At 38.0% G+C, this 27,117-nt stretch overlaps 1 protein-coding gene across 2 annotated transcripts in view; it reads left to right on the top strand.

Moving 5' to 3' along the window:
- PARVA (parvin alpha) overlaps nucleotides 1–26,553 on the top strand; it is a 75,759-nt gene extending 49,206 nt beyond the window's left edge. For both annotated transcript variants that reach the window (XM_067462666.1, XM_060766847.2), the window contains exons 2-13: nucleotides 1,904–1,993; nucleotides 2,103–2,173; nucleotides 3,730–3,832; nucleotides 4,932–5,072; nucleotides 7,456–7,571; nucleotides 9,353–9,411; nucleotides 10,352–10,371; nucleotides 14,016–14,077; nucleotides 16,072–16,140; nucleotides 19,108–19,209; nucleotides 19,471–19,543; nucleotides 25,697–26,553. In XM_067462666.1, coding sequence (XP_067318767.1) covers nucleotides 1,904–1,993; nucleotides 2,103–2,173; nucleotides 3,730–3,832; nucleotides 4,932–5,072; nucleotides 7,456–7,571; nucleotides 9,353–9,411; nucleotides 10,352–10,371; nucleotides 14,016–14,077; nucleotides 16,072–16,140; nucleotides 19,108–19,209; nucleotides 19,471–19,543; nucleotides 25,697–25,773 — 983 coding nt within the window. In that variant the 3' untranslated portion in view covers nucleotides 25,774–26,553. The remainder of the gene's footprint in view (nucleotides 1–1,903; nucleotides 1,994–2,102; nucleotides 2,174–3,729; nucleotides 3,833–4,931; nucleotides 5,073–7,455; nucleotides 7,572–9,352; nucleotides 9,412–10,351; nucleotides 10,372–14,015; nucleotides 14,078–16,071; nucleotides 16,141–19,107; nucleotides 19,210–19,470; nucleotides 19,544–25,696) is intronic.
- The last annotated feature ends 564 nt before the right edge of the window (nucleotides 26,554–27,117 follow it).

Raw genomic sequence — 27,117 nt, forward strand, 5'->3', positions numbered from 1 at the left:
GTATAAAAAACAATTGAGATTAAATCCATAAAAACATATAAAACCACAGCCGCCCCTGACATGATCTTAAAAACCTTCTTCTTAAAAAACCTGTATGAATAAGAAGGTTTTAGCCTACTGCTGGAAGGACAGCAAGGAGGGGGCCATTCTGGCTTCCTTGGGGAAAAGGGAGTTCCAGAGTCACGGGGCAGCCACCGAGAAAGAAGTCCCGCCCTCTCGTTCCCACCAACTGAGCTTGAGATGGAGGTGGAGGTGGGACTGAGAGAAGTACACCTGCGCTTCATTAAGTACATTCTGAAGAATATGGTGTTAACCCTGTTAGAAGTCAAATCAGGACAAATTCATTCTTACTATTTCAATGCTGTGTGAAGAAGGGATGTTTGTTGAGGGAGACTGGGATAAATTACAGGTATAATGCCGCCTGGATCTCAGAGCTGAGAACTGAAATGAGCCAGTTTGTCTCTGAAATCTAACCACAAAAATCATTAGATAGAGAACATCCTTTGGTTATGGTCTTTCGATCAACAACCTTGTAATATTTATCTGTTCTCTGTAACAGAACAGCAGGAAAAGGTAATAGTTTAGGCAGATGGCAGTAAATACTGCTCGATGGAACAAATTTGAACAATTGGGAAAAGTTCAAGGCATTAGGCTTTTAATTTATATTATGCAGAAAGCAATTAGCTTGTGTAGTTTTGTCTTCTTTCCCCTTTGTTATGTTTTATTTAAGAGAAAAACGAGACAGTCATAGAAAATGTGTACTTTTTGGAAGGTGTACTAATGCATCACCATCAGACTGATACATGTTGTTTGCATATTCACTTTTACAAGTGGTTGGCTTGGAGTCAGCAGTTAATGGATTAGAGACAGTGCTTCGCCACAGATGGTTTGCTGAAAAACATTTTCAGTTGTAAACATATCTGTGCTCGGGTTGGGTTCCTCCTCTACCTAATTTATTACATCTTTTGAGAATGAATTAGTACTTATTGCCTAACAATGTGAGGTTTACATTCTGAGGACACTGTTTTGAATGAGCACCTCATAAAAGGCCACCTGCATGGCTGCAAATATATGTTTATGGATTTTTTGAAGTCAATATTTAATTTCCAATTACACATTTAAAAATTTAACTGTTAGTTCCATAATTTCATTACTTTTCTCAGAACAAAGTCTCATATGCATGTGATACAACTTGTATGTTTCCAAACCATGTGTTTGAATGAACTATTTAATCAATATAATATATCTGTAATAAATGAAGCTCAGTTAGTTAAATTGAATGTTTATGCTGTTTGAATATGGGTATTGTTAAATGGCAGCATTCATTTTTATACAGTTAACACCTGAAATTCAAATAATTGCTATTCTCGTGGCTGTGTATCTGTATCAGAACCAGGATGAAGAGAATGCAAAAGAACGGTCTATTTCTATTTTAGGAATTTGTAGCCCTCCAGATGTTGCTGACTAGCAACTCCCAGCATTGATCACCAGGTCTGCTGGAAGTTGCAGTTCAACAATATCTGGACACCCACACAATTCTCAGCACATTCAACTTGAACAGTGTGATCCCCATATTCATGGGAGATACGTTTTAATTCATATGCAAGCCTGAAATGAATTTCTGGCCCAAGAATGTACATATTTCTAAATAGTTCCCCATTTCTTTACTTTTATAATACAAGGAATTTTTGCATTTCTGATGTCTGAGTATGTATACATATTCTTTAGATCAGACTGTAAGAGTTCTTAAAAATAACAAAACAAAAGCCAAAAAAAAAATCCATCTGGAAAAGTACAGACTAATACATATCCAATTCTAGAAAAAGTGGAAATAAGGCTTTGAGGTCGCTACTGCTGAAAAAATAAATCAAATTTCATTAAATTGTTTTTTTCCCTCCCTCAGTGTCTGAACTACAAGAAGAAGGAATCAATGCCATTAATCTACCACTCAGCCCAATTCCTTTTGAACTAGATCCTGAAGATACTATGCTAGGTAATGTTAAATAATGCTTAGCTTTATGTTAGATGGTTGATATAAACCAAATCTCATTAGTATTTTTGTTTCTAATGAGTGCCCCGTCTCTCCCTACATTTTCTCAAAGAGGAGAATGAAGTCCGGACAATGATAGATCCCAATTCAAGAAGTGATCCAAAATTACAGGAGCTGATGAAGGTAATGATATCAAGATTTGACTGTTCTATTAATACAAAACAAGTCAGTTTCATATAACTAATTCTACATTCAATTTCCTGATGGTATTTAAATCCAGTGGATCAGATTCATCTCATGTAATTAACTTCCCCTTTTCCTTGAAAAGTCCTTTCACAGTCTTCTGGAACATCTAACCTGCAGACCATAGATTCCTTAAAGCAAAATGCTTCAAAGATGACAAGCTTGATATGGAACAAACCCTACTGAGTTTTTCTTTTCTTTTATTATTTCACATTGGATTATGCTATTTCCTTATTTATTTAAAATATTACATATCCTGCTGTTTTTCTCTGTCAGAATCTCTGGAAAGTGCATCCACCAGAGCAAATAAAATACTGACAACAATGGAATAATTCAGACTTCCATCAGAAATGCTTCTGATAACAAAACAACAAATTGTATTTTTCAGAATTTAATCAGTGTTTACTGAAAGCTTGGTGATTTTTGTCCTGCTGGATTGGATTTTATTTTCTCCATTTTTTATTGTTGTTTATCTCACATGGCCAAGAAGAGGAGGGGCCTTTGCCTGATGTGATAGTCCTCTAGGTCTTTTTCACTGACAACAGAAGTAACATCTGAGACAAAATGTAGACCTGTGACTCTTAACATAATCGCTGTTATTATCCTATATGATTTCTCAAACATCTTTTCCTGATGAAAAAAACACTGAAGCTTCAAAAGCTTGCAGGACATATTTTGTGAATTTTTATTGGCCCACAGAAAGTGGATTTTGCTGCATGGCCAACATGGCTATCCTTGAATATGCACCAAAGGCTGGGATAATTCTTATTCTTCAGATTGGGGCATGAGTAGGAGTGGAGAGAAGATAGGGATGGAGAACACATTTCTCTCTTACTTGTTGTTAATATTCTGCTAATGGTACAATTTTAAAATTAAGTTAATTGCCCATGTTACCGTGATTGTGTTTATTGTAATTTTATATTGCTATGTTGTTTTTTGTTTTATGTAATTGCGTTATTTTTATTATTTGTGTTTTCGGTTTTGTTTTTATTTCATGTAATTGTTGTTTTGGGCTTGGCCTCATGTAAGCCACACCGAGTCCCCATTGGGGAGATGGAGCGGGGTACAAATAAAGATTATTATTATTATTATTATTATTATTATTATTATTATTATTACTAATCCTAAACACTTGCTACTAAGATGCCTGAGGTATTTTCTGGGGTTCATATTCCACAAAATGGAAATTATATATTTTTTTCATATAAACCTTACAGGTGTAATTGCACAGTATATTTGATATAGAGGGATGTAAGTTTCTGCTTCTATGATATGTCAACTCTATACAGAGCCAAAAGACTGGGTCCTAGCCATAATATCCATTTCAGGGATCTACCCTGGACCTAATTTTAAAAATCATGTTTTTAAATTAAACTTCACTGTAACTTATTTTACACCTGTGATGAATTGCTCTGAATATTTACAATTCTCTCTGATATCATTCAGGATTTTGAATATACATGTGTGTAATATTGCTAAATCTGTCTCTTGCCCAGGTGCTAATTGACTGGATTAATGATGTACTAGTGGGAGAAAGAATCATTGTAAAAGACCTTGCTGAAGACATGTATGATGGACAAGTGCTGCAGAAACTCTTTGGTAAGAAGGACACTCTTTTTCCCTTATGAGGGCATGTCATTTGGAGTTAGGCATGACAATTCCCTGGTTTCTAATCCTCTGCACTTTGTTTAGACAGGATTAGAAATTACACCCAGCTAAATCTTTGTACTGTTTCTGATGCTAACATTGTCTTTGCTTAACATATTCCTCAGTTTATCTTTAAGGAGCCACAGTGGTGCAATGGGTTAAACCCTTGTGCCAGCTGAACTGCTGACCTGAAGACCAGCAGTTCAAATCTGTGAGATGGCGTGAGCTCCTGTCTGTCAGCTCCAGCTTCCCATGCATGGACATGAGAAAAGCCTCCCACAGGATGGTAAAACATCTGGGCCTCCCCTAGGCAATGTCCTTGCAGACTGCCAATTCTCGCACACCAGAAGTGACTTGCAGTTTCTCAAGTTACTTCTGACACAAAAAAAAGTTTATCTCTTCTTCCAGGATGGAATTTAGGATCCCATCTACACTGAGCATTAAATGCACTTTAAAACCGTTCTTAAAGAAAATAGTTTCACTGTGCAGGTGATTACATAGGAAATCCTGGAACCAGTATGAGATCCGGAAAGTGGTTACTCAAACCACAGAGCACTGATTCACATTAAGGGTTTTCCTTCATGCACTTTTGTGGGAATTTATTGACTGGCTGCCACAGTTTGAAACTAGCTTCAAACTGCATTAAATGGTCAGTCTAGATGGGACCTTGAACAACATATTTGTTAAATTTCCCAGTAACTCCACTTTTTACAATGATAAATCCACAAGCTGTATAATCACCTCTAACTCCAATTTAATACTGTCTGCTAACAATATCTATACTTAGCACTCTAGAATATCTACATTTAGCAAGAAGTCATTTGCCCTATACATTCATGTGTAAGTCTAAATATTTTAGTAAACAATCTAAAAATCTGTGCCAAGCATTGTTCATAACTATTTAGAATTCAGAAATTTTTAAAGGTGAGTTCTAAAACATAAAACTAGTTATTGATAGAAACTCCGTGTGGAACACATTGTCTTTACACTGCACTTGGGTACATGGAGCTGTGGTATAGATTTGCTGCTTTTTCTTTCATTATCACTTTAGAGAAGCTGGAGAGTGAGAAACTCAATGTTGCCGAAGTCACACAGTCTGAAATAGCTCAGAAACAGAAGTTGCAGACAGTCCTTGAAAAGATCAATGAAACCCTTAAGCTTCCTCCGAGGAGCATCAAGTGGAATGTTGACTGTGAGTTACACATTTTACAGTGAAATCCTTCCTTACTGATTATATTAAATGTTACATTTTTCTATCGCATTGCGTAAAATCAGTTAAATTAGATAAAAACTAGAATTAATTAGCAGGAGATTTTATATCCAGAATTTTGAATTCAGTTTAAGTCTAGAATTTAAATATATACATAAGTAGAAATAATTATGTGTATGTGTATGTGTATCAAGTTATTGACATAGCTCTATTAACAACCATGCACAAAAAAGTGCAAAGTTTTTCAGTCCTGATGTACCCACAGTACTACATAACGATCCACTATGCACATGGCAAGACATACGTTATTTCCCTCACATTTAGGCATTGGGAACTTTTCCTCGCACATTATAAAACTCTTTAATGTAAGAGAGTAGTAGCAGCAGCTAGATCATTGGTGGTAGCTCCTAAAACTGTGATGGTGAACCTATGACATGTGTATCAGCACTGACACACCTAGCCATTTTTAATGGCACATGGCCACATGCGGCTGCATACAGAGAAGTGTGGGGCCATATGCCGAGATGGATATTTCATCCTTAGTTCCTGCACGGCCAGGTGCAGTAGCTGGGGATGAAACATTTGCTGTAGTGTAGTGTAGACGCTCTATGTCAGAGGTCTGTAGGCCAAAACAACAGAACTCTGGCACAGAGCATCTGAGATAAGTGAAGGGGGAGGTTGGGAGAGGTGAGGGCCTGTGCTATGGTGCCGTTTCCCGCCACTAATAGGCAGATTAGTTAAATAATTCCCCCTCCCCCTTGCTTATCTTAGTTCATGGCACCCCATGAACTAAGTAATAATATCAAGACCAACAAAAGAAACTGACTGACAGATGAACAAAGAAATCAAGAAGCAGATAAGTTAAATAATTAGTTTTTTGGTTTATGAAATACAGTTATATGTTACAATTATACATCTTAAACTATAAATATCGTGAGATTATGGGGTTTTTTTTCTTGAAGTGACACCCCACCTGAGTTATGCTCTTTTTTTGCTGAATTTTGACACACCAAGTTCACCAAGTGAAGTGTCCTAGAAGGACCTTCCAATCACCAGTGCCAGTCCAATATAATTTTTTACCTAGTTACGCTGAGTACCATAGTGTGGCAGCATGGTGTAGTTGTTTGAATGTTGGTGTAGGACTCCAGCAAACCAGGATTTAATGTAGCAATAGTAGCCCATGACCTGGTAATTTCCCAGTTAGGCTACTGCAGTGTGCTACATATAAGGCTGCTATTGAAGATAACTAGTCTTAATCTGTTTAAATCATTGTTTGCTAAATTGAATGTTGTCTTGTTATTTGAAATGTTTTATTGAGTGCACCCACTGTTCTGCAAATTAGGCATAGTATATCCCCCCATGCCACTCCAAAGAAGCTTTCAACTTTTCCTTATTTGGATAAATTGTGTTGGAGATTTGAACAGGAACTTCTGCACAAAAATATGTACGATCTTGAGGACATTGACAGTGGGTACAAGGGGAGCTCTCATTGGTTTGTCTCTCATTTTGGGTGTTCAACAATAAGTAGACAACCTAGCAATTGAAAGTGTTAGCAGCAACAACAACTACAGAAGTGATTGTTGAAATGTTTTCCATAAAATGTTTTCCCTAACATCTGTAAGACAATGTGTTAAAAGCATCATAATATAGTTTACAGAAAAACAGTAATAAGAAAGCTACTGCTACAATATCATTTTAAATTATTTCTTTTGATGCTAAGAGTTTGGCCAAAGATTTAAAATTTCCTACCGTAAGTCTTGTTAATATATACCTTGTAGTCTTATTGGTGTTAACTACACATAAAAAACCTGCTGTGAATAAGCTGCAATAATAAGAGCTCTTAACAAGTTCATGAGGAATGTTTGAGTCATTCAGTTTAGTAAGTTATTGCTCAAGGGTACGGGCTAAATAGGCTCATTCATCTTCCTGCAGACATTGTGACACTTAAAAATGAATTAAGTGCATGTTATGAATACTGAAATACCCTTCTCATCGTTTATAAATCTGCACTGGAATAGTGAGGATAAAGGAATAACACAAGGAGTGCATAGATAGCACTTAATACAGCAGCATAATAAAATCTGCCTTTTGAATCAAGCTTAGATTTCTATCTTTCCATCAAATGGAATCTAAACATACAACAAAATCTAACCTTCAGAATATTGTTGATTCAGTTGTTTTCATAAGACCAGTTGATTTATGACAGGAAAAAGAAACAGAGGAAAATACCCTTTCAGCAATCTCTAGTGGGCAAAGATGCCAAAGGATAAAATATCCCACATAGCTAGGGAAGGGGGCACTTCATGTGAAAATAAATATTTATTTTAGTTTGTTTTACATAATGTGAGTTCTTAATCTATTTCAGCTGTCCACGCAAAAAGCCTAGTTGCAATACTACACCTTTTGGTTGCATTGTCACAGTACTTTCGGGCCCCAATCAGACTGCCAGATCACGTGTCTATTCAAGTTGTGGTTGTCCAGGTAGGAATAATAGAACTTTATATTTTCTGTGCATTTTTAGGAATTTGAACACTATGTAAAAGCAATTAATTTAACACGTATACTTTGAATCTGATCACCATTTCCTCCCTGTGGAAAAGAGACAAGAACCATATTTTCTTTCAACAGAAAGCTTATACCATTGTAATGTTTAAATGGCATAGCAACTTAATTGTAACATTAATACGTTTGCAACCAAATTGGAATTTTCTTTTACAGTACAGATCATAGTTAACAAGAAATCGTTTCTGGAATTAATATATTTCATTTCTTCTAGTCATCTTTCTGTAAGGCATGAAGTATTGAGTTGAATACTCTGTAATCAGTGTTTGCTCACTGAACAGAGGTTTAATAAATAGGAAATCTGATTACAAATGTAGATGTTTCATAAGCTTGCTGAATGCCTGTCAGTCATGTTCTGCAATCTTCAGTCTTATGCTTTACTTAGTTCTTTCTGGTTCTTGCTGCAGTTTTCTTCAGTTTATGATGGCAGTTTTGATCATGATCAGTCTATGTTTCTCCCAACAGTGCATGTACACAATTCTGTGATATCGCATCTCTCCTCTTCCTCCTTCCTTTTCTTCTGTTACTGAGCTAGTCCTGTGTTGAAGTATCTGGGGCAAAAACTTAGCTTGGTTGAACTATAAACAGGAGAAATCCTGTTATACAAAACATGAAACTTCTCTCCCTGACTTGATGTCTGTCATACCTCTTTTTGTATTTGGTGATTTGTTAATTAAGGTTTCTGGGATGTTTGTACAAGTGTCGTGCAGAATTCCAGTATTTCACTTCCAGGCTCTTTAGATTCCATTAGGAACCTTAACAGACTGGAAAAGGAATTTCATGACAACTCTAAACTGATTTTCTTGACAGATATGCTTAACTCAAACAGTTTTTTCCTCCCTATGAAACATAAGTACAAGTTTATATTTAAATATGAATAACAGGAAAAAAGCAAAGGATGTAACAGTCTGGTTACTGAGAAAACAGTCCAGTTGTACCTGCTTGGAATCAGATTTATGTGTGTTTGGTTCAGACAACATTTCTAGGAAATATATTCTGATTCTTTTTAGTAGTCACAAAATATGGGAACAGGCTACATGTTGAGCCATAATTTGCTGCATTTTTGAAGAACAATACCAGAAATGTCATTAAGGACTGATAGCCATAATTACACAGCCCAGCAAAAAAATATTGATGTCTTTATTTTTAGGCCTTTTCCTAGAGTCATCTGAGCTACTATTTCAGACAATTGTATTAGATAGACTGCACCAGCTCTAATTCCTTAAATATGGTTAACATGGTTTTTCTATGGTAACAGGTAGATGACATATGTTCTATATCTCAAAAACTAGAGCTGATGGGGGAAACTGGTGACATTTTTTGGAATCAGCAAGTCCAATATACCCAGAAACACATCTCACATTTGATGTGTCAAAATATGTGTTGGCTGGTGTTATCTATGAATTGGTAACCTCATTGGCGGTGTTTTATAGCAAAACCATTCCACTCAGTTTGTCAAATGACTATGTGTGTTTATGAACTCTGCAATACTGTTTTTCTTCTAAGTTTAGGAAACCAACAGTTACTCCACCTGCAGCTATGCTCCCCAAAAATGTAATCAAGAAGGTTTGGAGATCATCTGGAACAGATTTAGATGCATGGTGTGGAAGATAAAGGAAAATTTCATAGAGCACAGCATTGGATATGACACATTCACTCTGAATAGCATACAGTGCTAAATACTTTTCTTTTTTTTACAGAAACGTGAAGGGATCCTCCAGTCCCGACAAATCCAAGAGGAAATAACTGGCAACACAGAGTATGTTTAAATCTCTATAGACTGATGAAAATTCAAGGGCTGAACATTTAATTCTCATTATTCAGGGTTTTAATAGAAGGTTTGCTTTTGACAGAGAGTGAAATCCAGCAAATGTCTCCATGAACAGAACTGCTTCTCTCTGTGCAACCAGGAAGGGTGATTTTCTCTTCCTTTTTACAGATTTTGTCCTCCAAAATCTGTTCTAGTGGCACTGTAGGAGTTACATTTTAATGAATTGCATTGCAGACAATTAAGTCCCCAAACTGAAACCTAAGGAACTGGTCCCCTTTCTTCCTTTATAGCTTTTGAAAAATAAATGTTAAATTAGCACTTTCCCCCTTGAAATATCTTTAAAATGTATGCTTAATTGACATGGTTCACATTTGAGTAATGCAGACTTTTGTGATCTTACATAATTTTGCCTGCAGATCATCAACAGAGACAGGCAGTATTCACCTTATGGCTCTTTTGAGTTGTTTACAATTTAATTCACTCTCCTAGTGTTCTACTCCATATTTCACAGCTCTAAAGCCTTATCAGGAGGATGGTTGTGTTGAAGATATGAGCCTTTGTTAGACCAGATGTTTGTGAAGAGTCAAAACACTGCAGTTTCTCCCCAAAGCTGCCTAGCCTTATCTTGTACTCCTTCTCCACTATTGACCTAGATTCCATTGTCCATCTGCAGGATCTGTCCTATTTTTCTTAAATAGAATTTAAATAGGGAAACAGAAATTGCAAAAGCAATTGAACTCAGTGGAGATTATGGTATGTTATTGAAAAGCCTCTGGGGGACCTTTCAGTTAGTATAAATGCACAGCCATATATATGACCAGGCACATATTTACTCCATATATATAGTTTGCTTTCTGCACTGAAAGAACTTTATTAAATTACTGCAAGTGTGTGTACACATATAATTGCATTATTTCTTTTTCTACAGGGCATTGTCAGGACGGCATGGTAGGTCTCATTTATTTCTAGCGTTTTCCATAGGCTTCTAAAGTGTTTTTCCTTTCTGTTGAGATTAAATTCAGAACCAGCTAAATCTGGATTCATAGTTGTTTTGAGCCTGTTCAGGAGTTAGCAATATAAGTTCAGAGAATATTCAGAAAGAAATAATATGGTCTCCATAGGTATCAGGTAGCTTTCTGCATATGATAATTTCCATTATTTGTGAAGGCCCTCAATGCAATGTGGAACTTGGAGTGGTTAGGAGGGAATGCTATGGGACATAACTGAATCCTGTAGTTACTGTATATACTTGAGTATAAGCCTAGTTTTTCAGCCCCTTTTTTAGGCTGAAAAATCTCCCCTCGGCTTATACTTGAGTCAATGTGATTTACTATTTTACTTTGTTATTAGTATTATTTTTATTGCATTTATTATTTTACTCTATTTATTATTATTACATTTATTATTTTACTCTTTATTGTTATTATAACATTTATTATTTTACTCCATTTATTATTGTTATTATTACATTTATTATTTTACACTCTTATTGTTATTACATTTCCTTTATTTTACTCTATTACTATTTTTATTACATTTATTATTTTACTCCCTTTATTGTTATTGGAAGGATAGGTAAGCACATTTACATTGAAGAAGGTTAGAATAATGGTTTAATCAGAGTTCAGCAGCTTTATCTTAAATTACAATTTTATGTAAATATTTTTGAATATTTACTCTACTGATGCCTCAATTAATGTAATTTTATTGGTATTTGTTTCTATTTTGAAACTTACTAGTAGCTGCTGCATTTCTCACCCTCGGCTTATACTCGAGTCAATACATTTCCCCAGTTTTTTGTGGTAAAATTAGGTGCCTCGGCTTATATTCGGGTCGGCTTATACTCGAGTATATATGGTACTAGCTGTGCCCTGCCACGCGTTGCTGTGGCCTATAGTAAAACTTATCAAAGTTGAGGTAGATATCTGGACTATAATGAAAGAGAGGTACCTACCTATTCCTTCCCCCTTTCTCTCCTTTCTTCCTTCTCTACCTCTTTCTTTCTTTCCTTCTTTCACTACTTGGTTTCATCCTTCTCTCTTTCCTTCATTCCCTCCCCCTTTCTTCCTTTGCCTTTCTTCCCTCCCTGTTTGCTTCCTTCTTTCGCTTTTTATTTCCTTTTATTTCACCACCATCATAACAATAACAATAATGCAATGCATTGCCTCCGGGACCTGACACCTCTCCCATTCCCCCTAAAAGGGTCTCATAGGAATAATAGCATCATAATAATCATAGAAATAACAACCTTTACCCGCCACGCATTGCTGTGACCAACCTTCCCTCTTTCTCTCCTTCTTTCCCTCCTTCCTTCCTTCCCTCCCATCTTTCCTTCTCCTCTTCCTTCTCTATCTCCTTCCTTTCCCCTTTTTCTTTCTCTTCTGGCCTCTTTCCTTCCTTCTCTCTTTCCTTCTTTCCTTCCCTCCCTCTTTCTCTACATCTTCCCCCTTCCTTCACTCCCTCTTTCCTTCCTTCATTCCCCTTTTTCTTTCCTTCTCTCCTTCCTTCCTTCCCCCTTTTTCCTTCCCTCCCTCTGTCTCTCATTTCTTCCTTCTCTACCTCTTTCCTTCCTTCCCCCTTTTTCTTTCTCTTCTGCTGTCTCTCTTTTCTTTCCTTCCATCTTTCCTTTTCTTTCCTTTTCTTCTTCCTTCTTTCTCTAACTTTCCTTCCTTCCCCCTTTTCTTTATCTCCCTTTCTCTTTCTTCCTTCTTTCCTTCCTTCCTGTCTTTCCTGGATTTTGACAGGGCGGGAAGGGGTGCGGTGGGGTTTGGAGGTGGCGTGAAGTAAAAGGAGGTAAGATTGGGGCAGGCGAGTGATGGAGCATGAGGTTGTGTGTGTGTGTGCGGCAGCGGGGGGAGTGATGGAGCGTGGGGTTGCGTGTGTGTGTGCGGCAGCGGGGGGGAGTGGGGTTGCGCGTGTGTGTGTGGCGGTGGGGGAGTGATGGAGCGTGGGGTTGCGTGTGTGTGTGCAGCGGGGGGAGTGATGGAGCGTGGGGTTGTGTGTGTGCGTGCGGCGGGGGGTGTGTGTGTGCGGGAAGCGGCGCGGCGGGGCTTGGAGTGGGCATGGCTTCCGCAGAGGGAACTGTGCGCGCACCAGGGAACTTGCGGCTGGGCACCAATGCGCATGCTCAGTTGTTTTGCCGTTTTGTGAGTGTGTTGTTGTGTTGTTTTTCATTTTGAGTAGATATGTTTGTACCTTATGGGTTGTGTTATGGGCATGGGAATTTTGGTTAAGTTTCGTTGGGGGGTTTGTGAGTTTTGTTGATTTGCCGTTTTGTGAGTGTGTTGTTGTGTTGTTTTTCATTTTGAGTAGATATGTTTGTACCTTGTGGGTTGTGTTATGGGCATGGCAATTTTGGTTAAGTTTCGTTGGTTTTTTTTAGTTTTGTTGTTTTGCCGTTTTGTGATTGTGATGTTGTGTTGTTTTTCATTTTGAGTAGATATGTTTGTACCTTGTGGGTTGTGTTATAGGCATGGCAATTTTGGTTAAGTTTTGTTGGGTTTTTTTGAGTTTTGTTGTTTTGCCGTTTTGTGAGTGTGTTGTTGTGTTGTTTTTCATTTTGAGTAGATATGTTTGTACCTTGTGGGTTGTGTTATGGGCATGGCAATTTTGGTACAGTTTCGTTGGGGGGTTTTTGAGTTTTGTTTCCTCGTTGGATGCCCCTAACAAATTTATATATATAGATATATCAGATGAACAGTTGATATTTGTAAAATTACAGGACTTGTTTCACCTCTGTTGGTGGAGTTTTTTAAAGATTAAACAATTGGATGTCCTATAGCACTGGTTCCCAACCCGTGGTCTGTGGACCACCAGTGGTCCTCAAGAACGAAAATATGGTCCACGGTCTCACCATTACTCACCGTTGCCTCGAAACCACGTGGCAATGAGAACGACTGGTCTCCTGAAACCCTCTTATAGTGCCAAGGCAACAGGGATGTCAGGAGGAGACAGGCTGATACCCACGAAAGATCACTACTACCATATCAGCTCTAGATTATTATATAGTTATCTGTGGACAAGCAGATAGTAACTACTGGACTGCATGTGTTCAGTATCAGAAGCTAGAGCTGATGTGGTCTATCCAATGCAATTTTCTGAATTAGCACCCCCAATAATGAAACTGAATCTAAAGTTGACAAATGATTTGTAACCCTTTTAGTATTAATGTTGGAGAGTGGTCCCTGATCAAAGTGGTCCCTGGTCAGAAAGGTTGGAAACCACAGTCCTATAGTTATTAGAACTAAGGAATGTCATGTGGCTTTCAACTGTTCTGTGAATATCCATTGTTTGCCTCAGACCTAATTGATTTTTCAAATCATTGTAAATACTGCACAGCAATAGTTTAAGGGCATTTAACAAAACATGCCAATCTGCTTTATGATAATCTTTATGCATACTATAGTCTGAGAGAAAGCAATTTTAGAATATGTGGGCTTGAAAGATGAATTTGGGAAACAAAGATCAAAGATGATTTGGGTATGTAGAATCTAGTCTCAGTAAACTATAAATGACAAGGCTGTTCCAGAGTGAAATAATCATCTTTCAATTTTCCATTATCTAATAGTTTGTTGTCATCACCTGTGTTTCAGAACGAGATGCATTTGATACACTGTTTGATCATGCTCCAGATAAACTCAATGTTGTGAAAAAGGTTAGAATTTTGTTTTGTTTTGTTTCTGATATGATGCATTTAAAGGATGAAAAAAGTGCAGAACTTAGATACAACTATTTTAAATTGAAAATGTTGAAGTTGGCAAAGAAGTTCACATTGTTTAGTTCTTTTCCCTTTGGTATAGCCTACCACATGCCAAAAATGTTAGAAATAATGCCTGTCAACCTTGTTTGTTACACAGTAAATTGTGTGCTAGCTAAGGCTGCATGAATAGTAACAACACAAAAATGTGAAAAGTATTACATAAAATCCACAGTCAATATTGTACTCAGTTCATTTCTTTATGAACGTCTCTGTTGTTTGACAATGTAAATATTGTATTGTTTTCTGTTAGATCTTGGTAAATGGACTTACATCTGACCAAATTACAACTGGACAGTTTCTTAACATCCATATCCAGGCAGGGGCTGCTGCTATGCTACTACATAAGAGAGCCAGCAAAGTGACCGATGCGCCACAGGACTAATGCACATTGATCCCAATGCACAACCAACCTGCTGTGCATTGGGACATCAGTTAGGAAGTGTTGATGCATGTTGTTAGCCCAATGAGCATCACGGCACTATTGCCAGCATCCTGTCACACATCTTCACTGTTTACTAAGATTCCTTAGTGCATCTGCTATACAGCTAAACATAAGTCACATAACACAGTGGCATCACTTGGGAGATGTGGGGAGTGCAGGCCATACTGAATAACACATCAGAGAGGGTGACACTAAAAATCATTGTCTCACCCAGAGTGGCACCCTCTCTAGCCCTCCACTTGCAATAGTAGGGGAGCTTTTTCTTCCTCTCCCCTTCTATTTGTTCCCCCTAACAAGCTTAGTTGCCCTCAGCTACAGTCTCCTTTCCCCCTAACAACAAACCAGTTCCTTACCACTGCCTCTGTTTTTTCAAAAGAAAGCTGCCAGAGGAGAAGTGCCTGTTGCTGTAACTGTGGGAAGGGGATTTCCATCCGGGAAGGGTGACTCAACTTTCCTCTTGCTCACATGGCACTGGAAGTACCTGGCCAAGCCATGGCAGGGCTGTTCTGAGGGAAAGAAAGCCGCCAGCTGGGTTGTCTGGGGTGGCAAGGGTGACTGGCTTTCTGGAGCTGTGTGAGCTTCCAGCTGCCAAGGGCTGCCTCCCTTCCCCACACTGGGTGACACTAATTCTATAAAAGGTAAAGGGTTCTCCTTGACATTAAGTCTAGTCATGTCCAACTCTGAGGGGTGGTGCACTGCTCATCTATATTTCTAAACCAAAAATCTGGCATTGTCTGTAGACACCTCCAAAGTCATGTGACTGGCATGACTGCATGGAGCGTTGTTACCTTCCCACCAGATCAGTACCTACCTATTGATCAACACACATTTGCACGTTTTCACACTGCTAGGTTTGAAGAAGCTGGGGCTAACCGTGAGAGCTCACCCCTCTCCCCAGATTTGAACCACCAACCTTTTGGTCAGCAAGTTCAGCAGCTCAGCAGTTTAACCCACTGCACCACCAGGGGTTCCAATCCTAGTGATACCAGTGACATAACTTAGAACATGATAGAGAATTCCAGTCATAGTTCTTATGTGACTTAGCACTTGAGGAGTAACTGGAATATTCATTTTATAGAACTTTGCCATATGATTTCCAGATAATACAGATCAGCACAGCTTCCTTAAAGGGAATAGTTCTATTTAACATTCAACTACATCTTGGCACTAATACTTTTTTTTTCAACAGTAGTCTTCATTATATAACTCCCACAGTTACTATACAGATCTTTAATTATAAACATCAGACCACTGTATGAATTCTTTGTGTATTTTGTTTTTATAATCTTTCACATGGTTTTCCCTTCTCTCATCAGCTGACAGAATATAAATGTGTTAATATTTTGAATTTTCGAGCAGTGTTTCCTTTTTTCATTGCCATATTTTTTTTTAAAAAAAGTTAAATTTTGCTGATATGAACGTTGCTGAGCATGTTCTTAATTTTCAGACGCTCATCACTTTTGTGAATAAACACCTGAATAAGCTGAATTTGGAAGTTACAGAACTGGAAACCCAGGTAGGATTATATGGATTTGTTTAGTAGATAGGAATACTGCCATGTGCTATTTTCTTGGTTTTTTAAGTCTAGAGGCTTCTTTTGACTCTTTTTTAAAATGAACGTATTGAAACCATTTTCCTATGACATCAGCAGCTAAATTTATACTCTATGGATTGGTTTGCCAATCCACTTCAGATGATGGCATAGTTGCCAGATTTTGATATTATGACAAACCATAAAGAGAGAAGGCCTAAAACAGGGAAGAAAGTATGTGCAAGAGAAACATGGGAGGTAGAAAGCCTTATGCTGGAGTCAGGGGGAGTCAGAGCCCATGGCACATTCCCAACATTAATATTGAAGATCAAGTAACTGTTCCAATTATGTAGATTTGGATTGTGGTCTAGACCCACAAAAATGCCATTACTGATAGTTCCTTTAAATATTCAGGTTAAGCATTTATCTGTATTATGACCAATAGGGCATAACCATCACTTGTCCCATTCAACAGAATTAGCCTTATTTTCTGGATCCAGACTCAAAGGAATTGTTTCTTACTTGTAACTGTGGTTGTTTGAATGGCCATCTATGAACTCACACAATATTGGCCATTCTCCCCTCATGTCCTGCCTTTCTTTAAGTCCTTGGCTGCTGCTTCAGCCTGTAGAGAGGCCCTGGTGGCACAGTGTGTTAAATCTTTGTGCTAGCAGGACTGAAGACTGACAGGTCAGAGGTTTGAATCCTGGGAGAGTGCGGATGAGCTTCCTCTGTCAGCTCCTGCTCCCAATGTTGGGACATGAGAGAAGCCTCCCACAAGAACGGTAAAACATCAAAACATCTGGGTGTCCCCTGGGCAACGTCCTTGCAGGCGACCAATTCTCTTACACCAGAAGCAACTTGCAGTTTTTCAAGTGGCTACTGACACACACAAAAGCCTATAGGGAATTGAGGGCAAATGCAGAAAGTGTGCTAACATGGCATGTGGGAAGAGGTCAGGGCTAGTGCCCCAATACTTACGTAACAGTTCTACGGGGCTCCAAATGATGCTCTGCATAGACGCTGACAACTCATTTGTGTGAGTTCATAGATGACCATTGCAGAACCACAGTTATAGGTAAGCAACCTGTTCTTCCTTCTCTTCATAAAAAATATGAAATAGCTTTTCTCCCCAGCAAAATGTAATTAGCACACAGATGGTGAGTGAACCACCCAGCTTTATGAACTGCAAATGGAAAAGGAAAGGGTGCCACTGTACTATCTCCATAGCTACTGCTAGGGATGGAAAAGAAATCCATTGGTTTCAAATTCCCTATGAAATTACCTGTTTTGTACCTCCTGAAACTGCCAACAGGATGGAGTGCATCTTATCTCAGAAACCATACATTTATGAACCTTGAAATGCATTTCAATTAAGAAAAAAATGGTGCCAGAAGTAGAATTAAAATGGAAAGAGCAGGGGTAAGTTCCTACACCATAAAAAAAGAAAACAATTCAACATGTTTCAGAAACATTTTATTTAAAATTAACAGTATACATGTGAAAAATGAAACAACCAAGTCAGGAAACTTTTTGTATGTGAACATAAATATTTTGAACTTCCTTTAGACCAAATGAAGATTTCTTCCACTTGCACTACATAAAGGGGAGGCCTTGTATGAAGTATTACATAGGAAATAGGGATGCCTCCTACATGTGCATTTCTATGAACCTGTCAGGCTTCTGTGATCAGCTGGGGAAGGCCTTGTCTCTGTCTCATCACTTCTCAGGCATTTTTGGTGGGAACACGGGAGAGGGCCTTTTTGGTGGCTGCTCCCAGACTGTGGAACTCTCTCCCAAGAGGGACCAGGATGGCCCCATCCCTGTTTGCTTTCTACAAACAGTTCAAGACATTTCTGTGCCAATGGGCATTTGAGAAAGGATATGGAGCATGCTGCTGAGGAGGTTTTGGTTGGGATTCTGGGGGGATTGTGAGTTATAAACATAATTTTGATTGTATGTATTATATTTCGACTGTATTGTAACTTTAAATCCACCAAGCGCTATTTAATTGAGGTTTATTTGTATTTGCTTTATTTTAAATAGTGACCAGATTGTGTGGTTATTATCCTCCTTGAGAAAGGTGGGGTATAAATGAAGTAAATAAATAAAAAAAATAAATTGATGGCTGCAACATCAGGCAAAATAATAAGTGATAGCTTTGAATCCTGGTAACTTTTCAGTTGGTTATAAAATAGACTTTTATAACTATGGCAGTGAATATCACATAATTCATATGTTGATGTATGCTGGACATTGTACTCTGTTGGAGGTACTGAGTCTAGAATGAGTTTGATAGCAATACAGTGTGTTTGTAGTAACACAAGACTTCATCTTGGAGCATGAATATTTAATGATATTTGTATTAAAAGGCTTTTATTCTTTTTTTAGAAATGGAAAAGCAAAGGATAGGTTTTACAAAACTAATTTTCATGGAAATTACTATGGAGAACACTATAATCAATTACTTTTATGAAAAGTAATTTTGCAAGTTCTTTCATATAGGATATATATGCCTAGGATAATGGGCAGATGAGAGTAGAATGGGGGAGAGGAGGAAGGCAGAATGGTAGTGGTGACATAAAGTTACTTCAAGGGCAGTGGGAAAGAACTGTGGCAGCTTTTCTTATAGTGACAGCACTTCCTGCATTTACCCCAGAGTTCTGTGCACCACCTACCCTCTCTCCTCCCACTTCCTGTCCCATCCCCTTACCCCCCCCCCCCCCCCAAAAAAAACAACAACAAATGAGTGTGCAAGGAAATGCACATGCCTCAATGCCCAACTACCTAGACAGGGCAGATACTTCTGTGTGTATGCGTTAAATACATTTTGAGGAGCCTAGTGATATTCACACTTTCCCCAGCCTGTGAAAGTCGAGGGCCAACTATAAAAGTGATAATCAAGATTATTCATTGTGAAAGATCTGTGTTTACAAACTTTTCATATTAAAGTTTGCAGATGGTGTATATCTGGTGCTCCTGATGGGTCTTCTTGAAGGCTATTTTGTGCCTCTTCACAGCTTTTTCTTGACTCCTGATAGTTTTGAACAAAAGGTAATGTTGCTAGAATTTGTATTTGCATTACAGGATGGACTAACTTCTCTGTGTATGCAATAGATAAAGGTAAAGAATAGTAAATACATGAATAATTAATTGAGCATTATATTTGGCAGTTATTTCAGTGAGTAATGTACATGCATAGATCTTCTACACTTCTAACTTTTTGAAGTGTTCCTGCAAAATAATTACTTGCTATAGATAAGATTTTTGTACTATTATTTGTGACTGATTGCTCTCTGTTAATTGAATATCCAGGTGCTCAATGTGTCCTTTGCGTTTGAACTAATGCAAGATGGAGGGCTGGAAAAACCAAAGCCAAGGCCAGAAGGTACATTCTTGACCTTTTTGAAGTACATCTTGTAATTGGTACAAGTCACTGAAAAATTATAGGGAAGCTTTAAATTAGGTTATGGAGTGAAGGTTAAGTACTATAGGTCACAGAAAATGAATGGAGTTTAATAAAATTCTGAGGATTACTTCCATTTTCCATTGCTTTTTAGGCTTTTAGAAATATATAAAGTGACATGTCAACACTTAATTTTTCAAGTGGGCATGTAAATCTTCCTGATTTTTCTCAGTAGTTGCTGGGCTTAGTCCAGAGGAAGTTAAGTGATCCTAAGTTCAGTTTTAAGCAATGAGATTTGAAGCAATAGGATTACAATCAAATGTTTTGGACCATTCTTTTGGTCATTCTGATTTGGAAGAAGAAGAACTTTATGGAGATTGTGGGATTGGTAAAGGGGAAAAATTCTTGTCTCAACGAGCAAAGGGTTTCTATTATCCCTCACAGTTCCACAAGAATTCCAAAGTAATAGCAAGGAAAAATTGAAGACTTTCTATCAATAAAATGTGCTGGCAACAGATGGCAACACACTGATATGCCCCTTGGTTTCTAACATTAAACGTTAGAGTAGCCTGATTCCTTTCAATACAGAATGAATCCCATGAAGGTCTCTACCTGTTGGGACTATATACCTGATAGGTGTTAAAATTCCATGAGTTCAGCAATATGAAAAAGTAACAGCAGGCAGTTAGGTATGAGGAACAAAGAAGAGAGTCAACTTCAAGAGCTAATTTTACAGATTATATTTCGAACAAATTGGACGGCATCCATGTCCTGCAAGTAAATATCCAAGATCTAGCACTACTTGAGCAGTAATCTCATCTTTGACACTTTCCTAAGGGGCCCCATTCATCTCTCCCCACAGCTTTGGGAGAGATAGAAGTCTGAAAATATTTGATGTGACTTTCTCTTCCTTGCATAAAAAATACAGCACTCAACACATAATGGGTTGCCGCCCATTTGATCATTGCAAGGGCTAAGAGCTCCTTCGGCTTAGTGAACATGGAATGATTTTCTAAGAAAAGTCCCCTTGATCACATTCAAGCTGAAGGGAATAGACACAAGCTTCCTTTACATACTTTGTCCCTGAAACTATTGTGGAGGCTGGGCACGGACCCTATAGCTTGACAAGAATAATGCATTTTGTTTCTACCCATCCATTTCTTGTATTCCTCTGGTGAGTTGGATGTTGTAATTCATGTTGAACACACTTGAGGAACTTGAGAAGAGATTTCTGAGACAAAAATACTTCTTCCAAGATTCTTTAGCTAATCAATCTAAAGCTACAGGTTTTGTGCTAAACATGTGAGCTGAATGGGAGGAAGTCTTTCTTTTTTCTGTTTTCTGTCCTACCCTAAAGGAGTAAAGCATAGCATAGTAGAGAGCTTTATAATAGCATTTGTTCCTTCCAGCAACTTGAGAAGGTTTTCAGAGTTCAGTAAACAAGCTCTGAAAAGGCATGTTTTATTTTTTGCCAAGGCAGAGAAAACATGGCTGAGTCAGCCCACATGTGCCTAAATCTTAAAATCACAATGGGATTGTTATTTTCTCAGGGCCTAGTGCTCAGGACTGGAAATAAAAATGGTTCATTTAGAATGAGTCTATTTGTGACATCAGAAAGAGAGAAGTACTTTGAAAGGTGCAGGAACACCAATGAGTACCCACACAAACTTAGTTTTCAGGTGCCCCCTATGCTAGAATATATAGAGAGAAAATACATACATACATACATAAATAAATAATAAACTTTATTTATAGACTGCCCTTCTGTAACGAAATTTAAGGATATTTGAGGCAGGGGGGAAACAAAGAATCCCACCGCTGCCACCAATATAACGAAATTTAGAGGCTGACCATAAGTTGAATAGATCAATGACCGATGTTGCTTGGTAGGTATGACTGCCACCACCTCAGCTTCTATTGGCCTGAGGAACCAAAGGTGTGAATGTGTTGTAGGTAAGGTGTGTTTGAGCTCTTGGTTCACCTATTGCTTCTTCACTGGATGACTGGACTTTAAAATGGGTTTGACAGACTTGGTTCTGAGGAGATTGATAGACTGAGGCATACACCAGTTAAAAGTGAACTAGAAAGGGTTTATTGAACTTTAAACAAACAGCTACTCATATAATGAGCGGTACAGAAGCGTAATTCAGATGTAGAGACTTAGTTACTTAAACAAGTAGTTCCACTGACAGTAAAGCTTTTATCAACTGTGAGATTCCTTAAACACACTGCTCTATCTTTAGGAACAGTAACACTTGGAGAACAGGTCCCTATCTGTCTCTCCCACAGGGCAAATAAGCACTCTTATACTTTTCCTCAGTATAAACAGACAAGTCTTTCTGTTACTGATCCTACTAATACAGTAACCCTAGCCCTTGTCTGTCTGCTTATTCCCTATTCTAAAGGCTCACTTAAAACTTGCTTTCCCTGTCAGATTCCTACTGTAACTTCCTATCTTAACATTTCATCCTTCTGTGTCTGATGTCAAGACACTTCTCCCCCTCTGTCAAGAGCTGACAGCTTATTTCCCTCTCTCAACCGACTCCTCCCCCAATTGCTATACCCAATCAGGAGTTGGCCTGACTCCTCCTCCTGTCTCTGCCTGCCTTCCAAGATGACAGCTACTGTCATGCAGGCTTCGGCCTTGTCGTCTTAAAGGTAGATTCCACTACACCTTCCAACAAATATGGCAAACATTCAGTGTCCAAAGAAAAACCATACAAACAGTTTACATCAGGAAAAAAACCAAATTAGACAATAGAAAACAACATAATGATAACTTGATAATCAAAATAGAAAAAAATAAAAATAAGAAATAAAATTAACATAAAGTAAAAACATAATAAAATACAAAAAACCTGATAAAACACACTAAAATGCGACATAAAATTGAATACACTGAAGCTCGATCAAGTGAGGTTCAACAATAGCAGTGGCCAGGAGTGTTAAAAATGGACCTAATCAATTTAAAAGGGCTGGGCAAGGGATAGTGCAAACAGCAGAACAGATGACTATCTGATGATCTAAGAACTGGACTTAGGGACTAGTCATTCTCAAAAACCTGCTGGAACATCCAGGTTTTCAGTTCCCTACAAAAGGAGGACAGTGTGTGGGCTTGCCTAATCTCCCTGGGGAGGGTGTTCCAAAGTCGAGGGGCCATCACCGAGAAGGCCCTCTCCCTTGTCCCCACCTACTGCGCTTGTGATGGTGGTGGAAGTGAGAGGGCTTTCCCAGCAGATCTTAGAGCCTGCACTGGTTCATAAGGAGAGATGTGAATCCACTCCATTCTTTTACCAGCCCTTTAAGCAATACTTTGGCTGAGTGGAAGTAACGTCTTCATAAGGATGGGATCACTGTTGGTGGATGTTGAGCTTTTTACCCCTGGTTCTTCAGATGCAGCCAGATTTGCTGTCTCCCCTCTGCCGCATCAGTCAGAATAGTGATCTTAGTTACGTTGTGATTCTTGTGGGTAAATTAAAACCTCAACTCTCCAATTGATCTTGGCAAAGACGTCCAATGACAGCCTAGGACATCTGTCATTTCTCCATCACCTGGCTGATGACTGGGTAAATATGAAAAGATGCAAGGGCACCCTATGGCTCAGCAGCAGAAAGCCAAGGGCTGTGTGTGGGCTTGTGGGCCTTGAGTCACCCAGCTTTGATCCAAAATATTCTGTTGTAATGCTCCCACATATACTTATATCTCATTATGCACTTCAGCTGCCTTGGATTTTGTTGTGTTTAAATAAAAAACACTGGAAACATTGTGAATGCAATCATGCAATATTAGCCAAAACAGAGGGAGGTTTTTAAAATGTTGGTAGAAACTGTTCTTTGCAATTTGTTTATATGGAATAATTGTTGACTTCTAACATATGGCCTCACTCAGAGTGACTGGAGATAGAATGGGAATTTTAGAGCCAGAATGAAAGCGGAGAATTACCATGATTCCCTGTTCCTTGGGGACAGTTAATGTCATTATAGTATTTGAAGTTTTCCAGGTATTTATTGCTTGAAGAGATGGCTGGGCTTTTTTCCAGGGTAAATCAAACGATATGGACATTCCAGCATTCATTTGCATGTTTGTGTGTGTGTGTTGAACATTTCTTGGGCAATTACTGAAAAGCTTAATATGAAACTTCCTGCTCGATGTGAATGGAAAAACACATCTGTTTTATATGTGGTTATGCTGGGCAGAATGCCATGATTAAAATTTCCAGCAAACATGAGGGTATTGAAAATGAACTTAATAATTTAAATGTGAATACAAAATAGCTTTTAAATACTATAATTGCTTGGATGAATGATTGTTTTTCCCTCCAAAAGTAATGATATAAAAATAACTAGGATTCTCCACTTCCCCAGCTAAACAACTGCATTTAGCTGCTGCGAAAATAGTAATATGGTGTCTTTATCAACCTTCATTTTGTTGAATTGCAAGCAATGCCTGTTTTTAAATCCAGAAAAAAATTTCTAGGGTTCTTAGCCCTAGAAGTTGCATGGAAGAATTTCTTCTATTGGCTGCCATTAATAATTAAGACTAGAATATCAGCATTTACTCACATTCTTGACCCAATTGGAAGTTTGAAATATTTGGAATGCAGATTGTCAGGATGTCCTGAAAAGACCAAAAAATCCCAAATTGCAAGAAAATAATAATAATAATAATAAATTTTATTTGTATCCCGCCACCATCACCATGAAGGGACTTGGGGTGGCTCACAGAATGCACTCCATAGTGCAACAAAATAATAATAATAATAATAACAATAAAATAACCCAATTACACATAAAAGAGCAATAAATCCCCTATCAATTAAGAATACTTTTTTAAAACCCTGACAAGATATAAAATAGTGAGTGCACTTTATTATGACAGATATTGTATTTAACCATCAAATATAATGATCATAATTCATAAACATGGTCAAAAGCTTGTGTAAATAACCATGTTTTTAGGCATTTCCAAAAAACCCAGAGGGTGGGGACAACCCTAATCTCTTTAGGGAGGGCATTCCAAATCTGGGGTGCCATCACTGAGAAGGCCCTCTCTCTCATCCTCACCAACTGCATTTGAGATGGAGGGACCGAGAGAAGGGCCCGCACCATAAAATGTCAGTATTCATTCTACATGCGGCCTTAGTGCTTGTTGGTAGCCTAAGTCAAATGAATTGTTACATTGTATAGTGTATAATTAAATTTGGTAAACCATAAAATGTTTTTCAGTCATAAAAACCTACATGATGATGGCCTTGGGATATTACTGATTTCACTAACGAATTATCACCATTCTTTTTCCTGGTTGCTGGACAGCATTTTTTATGAATATGTCACCCTGTGGTATAACTAGAATTTACCCTATAGATGTTGATGTGGTGTTTGAAATGTTCATGTTATATGATGTTTCGTGTCATTTTCAGAGATTAAACACATGTAATAAGTACCATATTATTACTGATATTATTATTATTAATTCTGATTATTATTAGTTTAGTTCTGATTATTATTAGATTTGAAATGTATTTATCTCTAGTAATAATGAGCATCAGCTTAATCATTTTTATAATGAGGACAGAAAACCTTGGGCCATGGAGCCAAGTTTGGCATTCCAACAGTTCTAATAAGGCATCCCAGGCAGCTCTAGGAGGCCATCCCCTTTTTTGCATAGTAGCATCACTTGGGGTTTCCCTTTTACAAAAAGTTGAAATTCCTCTTGTTGGTCAGTGGCTATAAAAGAAAATATGCCGATATGTTTGGTGATATCGTTTTAGAAACTTCACACTTTTCAGCTGCTGTAATAGCAGGCTCCCATAACGAAGTCAAAAAGAGCATACCAACCCATTAGGGTTTATTATGTCAAGACAGATTTACATTGGAATGGTGTGCTGCATTGAGGTATTGGGTGGGTAGCATTTGGCTTGATGGATCAGAGATTGTGCAAGCCTGGAGCTAGTTTTACATCTACTTACAGAGACAGGTGCTAAAATCCTGTTGGAAATGATATATTTACAATGAAGCTTTTTACCTTTTGGATACAAAAATAGTTCTACTCCAAATCTGAACTTTTTCATTTTATACACTGTTGTGTCATTCAGAGAGCTCATCCTGCTTCTCCTTTTTTCTCTTCTCCTTTTAGACATTGTGAATTGTGACTTGAAGTCCACTCTGAGAGTGTTATACAATCTCTTCACCAAATACAGAAATGTAGAATGAAGACATCCGTTGGGTTGCCAGTAGTGGCTATTAATTAATCAACCGAAAGATGACTTTTCTTTTACAGTTAACCTTTCTCAGCTACCACCCTGCCACACACACTTTGTTTTTTAATGGCGTACTTCTCAGAATATTCTTGTATAATTTCTTTTGCATAGAATATTTTAGTCCCAACTCTTTGAAATTTTGTAAAGTAAACACTTGAAAAGAGATACAGAGATTGCTACTGAGGGACTCATCCTTGCTAGATTTTTTTTTAACCTTTGCTTGTACTTTGGAGAGCAACCAACACAGATACAAGCATCAATACACAAACAGGCTAAGAAAACAAATAGTATTCAATACAGACAACAGCCTGTTGCTATCAGCTTTGCTGAGGCAGTGATTGGGACTGTGCTGAGATTCATGGATCCAAGATTGAGTTTCATGGGAACAGCTTGTGTGGGACTGACTATCACTCAAACTGTTGTTACTCCTGCCATCTTTGGTGCTGCTGCTTTAATGTTCCCTCCCGTTCTACATGTAACCTGTCCACACAAAAGACAATCAGGTTGTGAGGCAACAGCCTATTTCCAGTGTAACAGACTCATCATAAGCAATGGAGCAGGAAAAATTGGACACTTCTGTATTATTTCCCCCATATATTCAGATAGTGCAGGAAAACAGCTGGAAGTGACTTTCCCCATGATTTGCTATCAACAGAGTCTGTAGCTGTTCAGCCAGTCCATAGAATCAATTATATTACACTGCATCAGAATAATTAAACTTAATTCACAATGAGATATTGGAAAGCTATGGCAAAGGTCATGGACGGAGAAGAGAGGGAGGAATGAGAGCGCAACCATGGACATGATATACTTTCAAGCTTGAAAACAGATTTAGAAATATATTTTCGAAGGCTTTCATCGCCAGAATCACTGGATTGTTTTAGGCTTTTTGGGCTATATGGCCATACTCTATACAGCATTCTCTCCTGACGTTTTGCCAGCATCTATGGCAGGCATCCTTAAAGGTTGTGAGGTTTGTGACCTCACAACCTCTGAGGATGCCTGCCATAGATGCAGACAAAATATCAGGAGAGAATGCTTCTAGAACATGGCCATATAGCCCGAAAAACCTACAACAACCCAGCTTTAGAAATACATTATAAGGAGCTAATTCCTTGTGCTTACATTCCTTAATTTTTCATTCCTTGAAAGTTTTCAAATCATAGCCTTTTCTGTTCTATATAAATTACAATGTATTTAAAGCAAAACACATTATATAGTTTTCCGCAATAGGATACTCTTGCTTAATTGCAAAGGCAATGGTACGAATTGTTTGTATAATTTCAAAACCGCAAGT

This window comes from Anolis sagrei, chromosome 1 (genome assembly GCF_037176765.1).
Source record: "Anolis sagrei isolate rAnoSag1 chromosome 1, rAnoSag1.mat, whole genome shotgun sequence".
NCBI lineage: Eukaryota > Metazoa > Chordata > Lepidosauria > Squamata > Dactyloidae > Anolis > Anolis sagrei.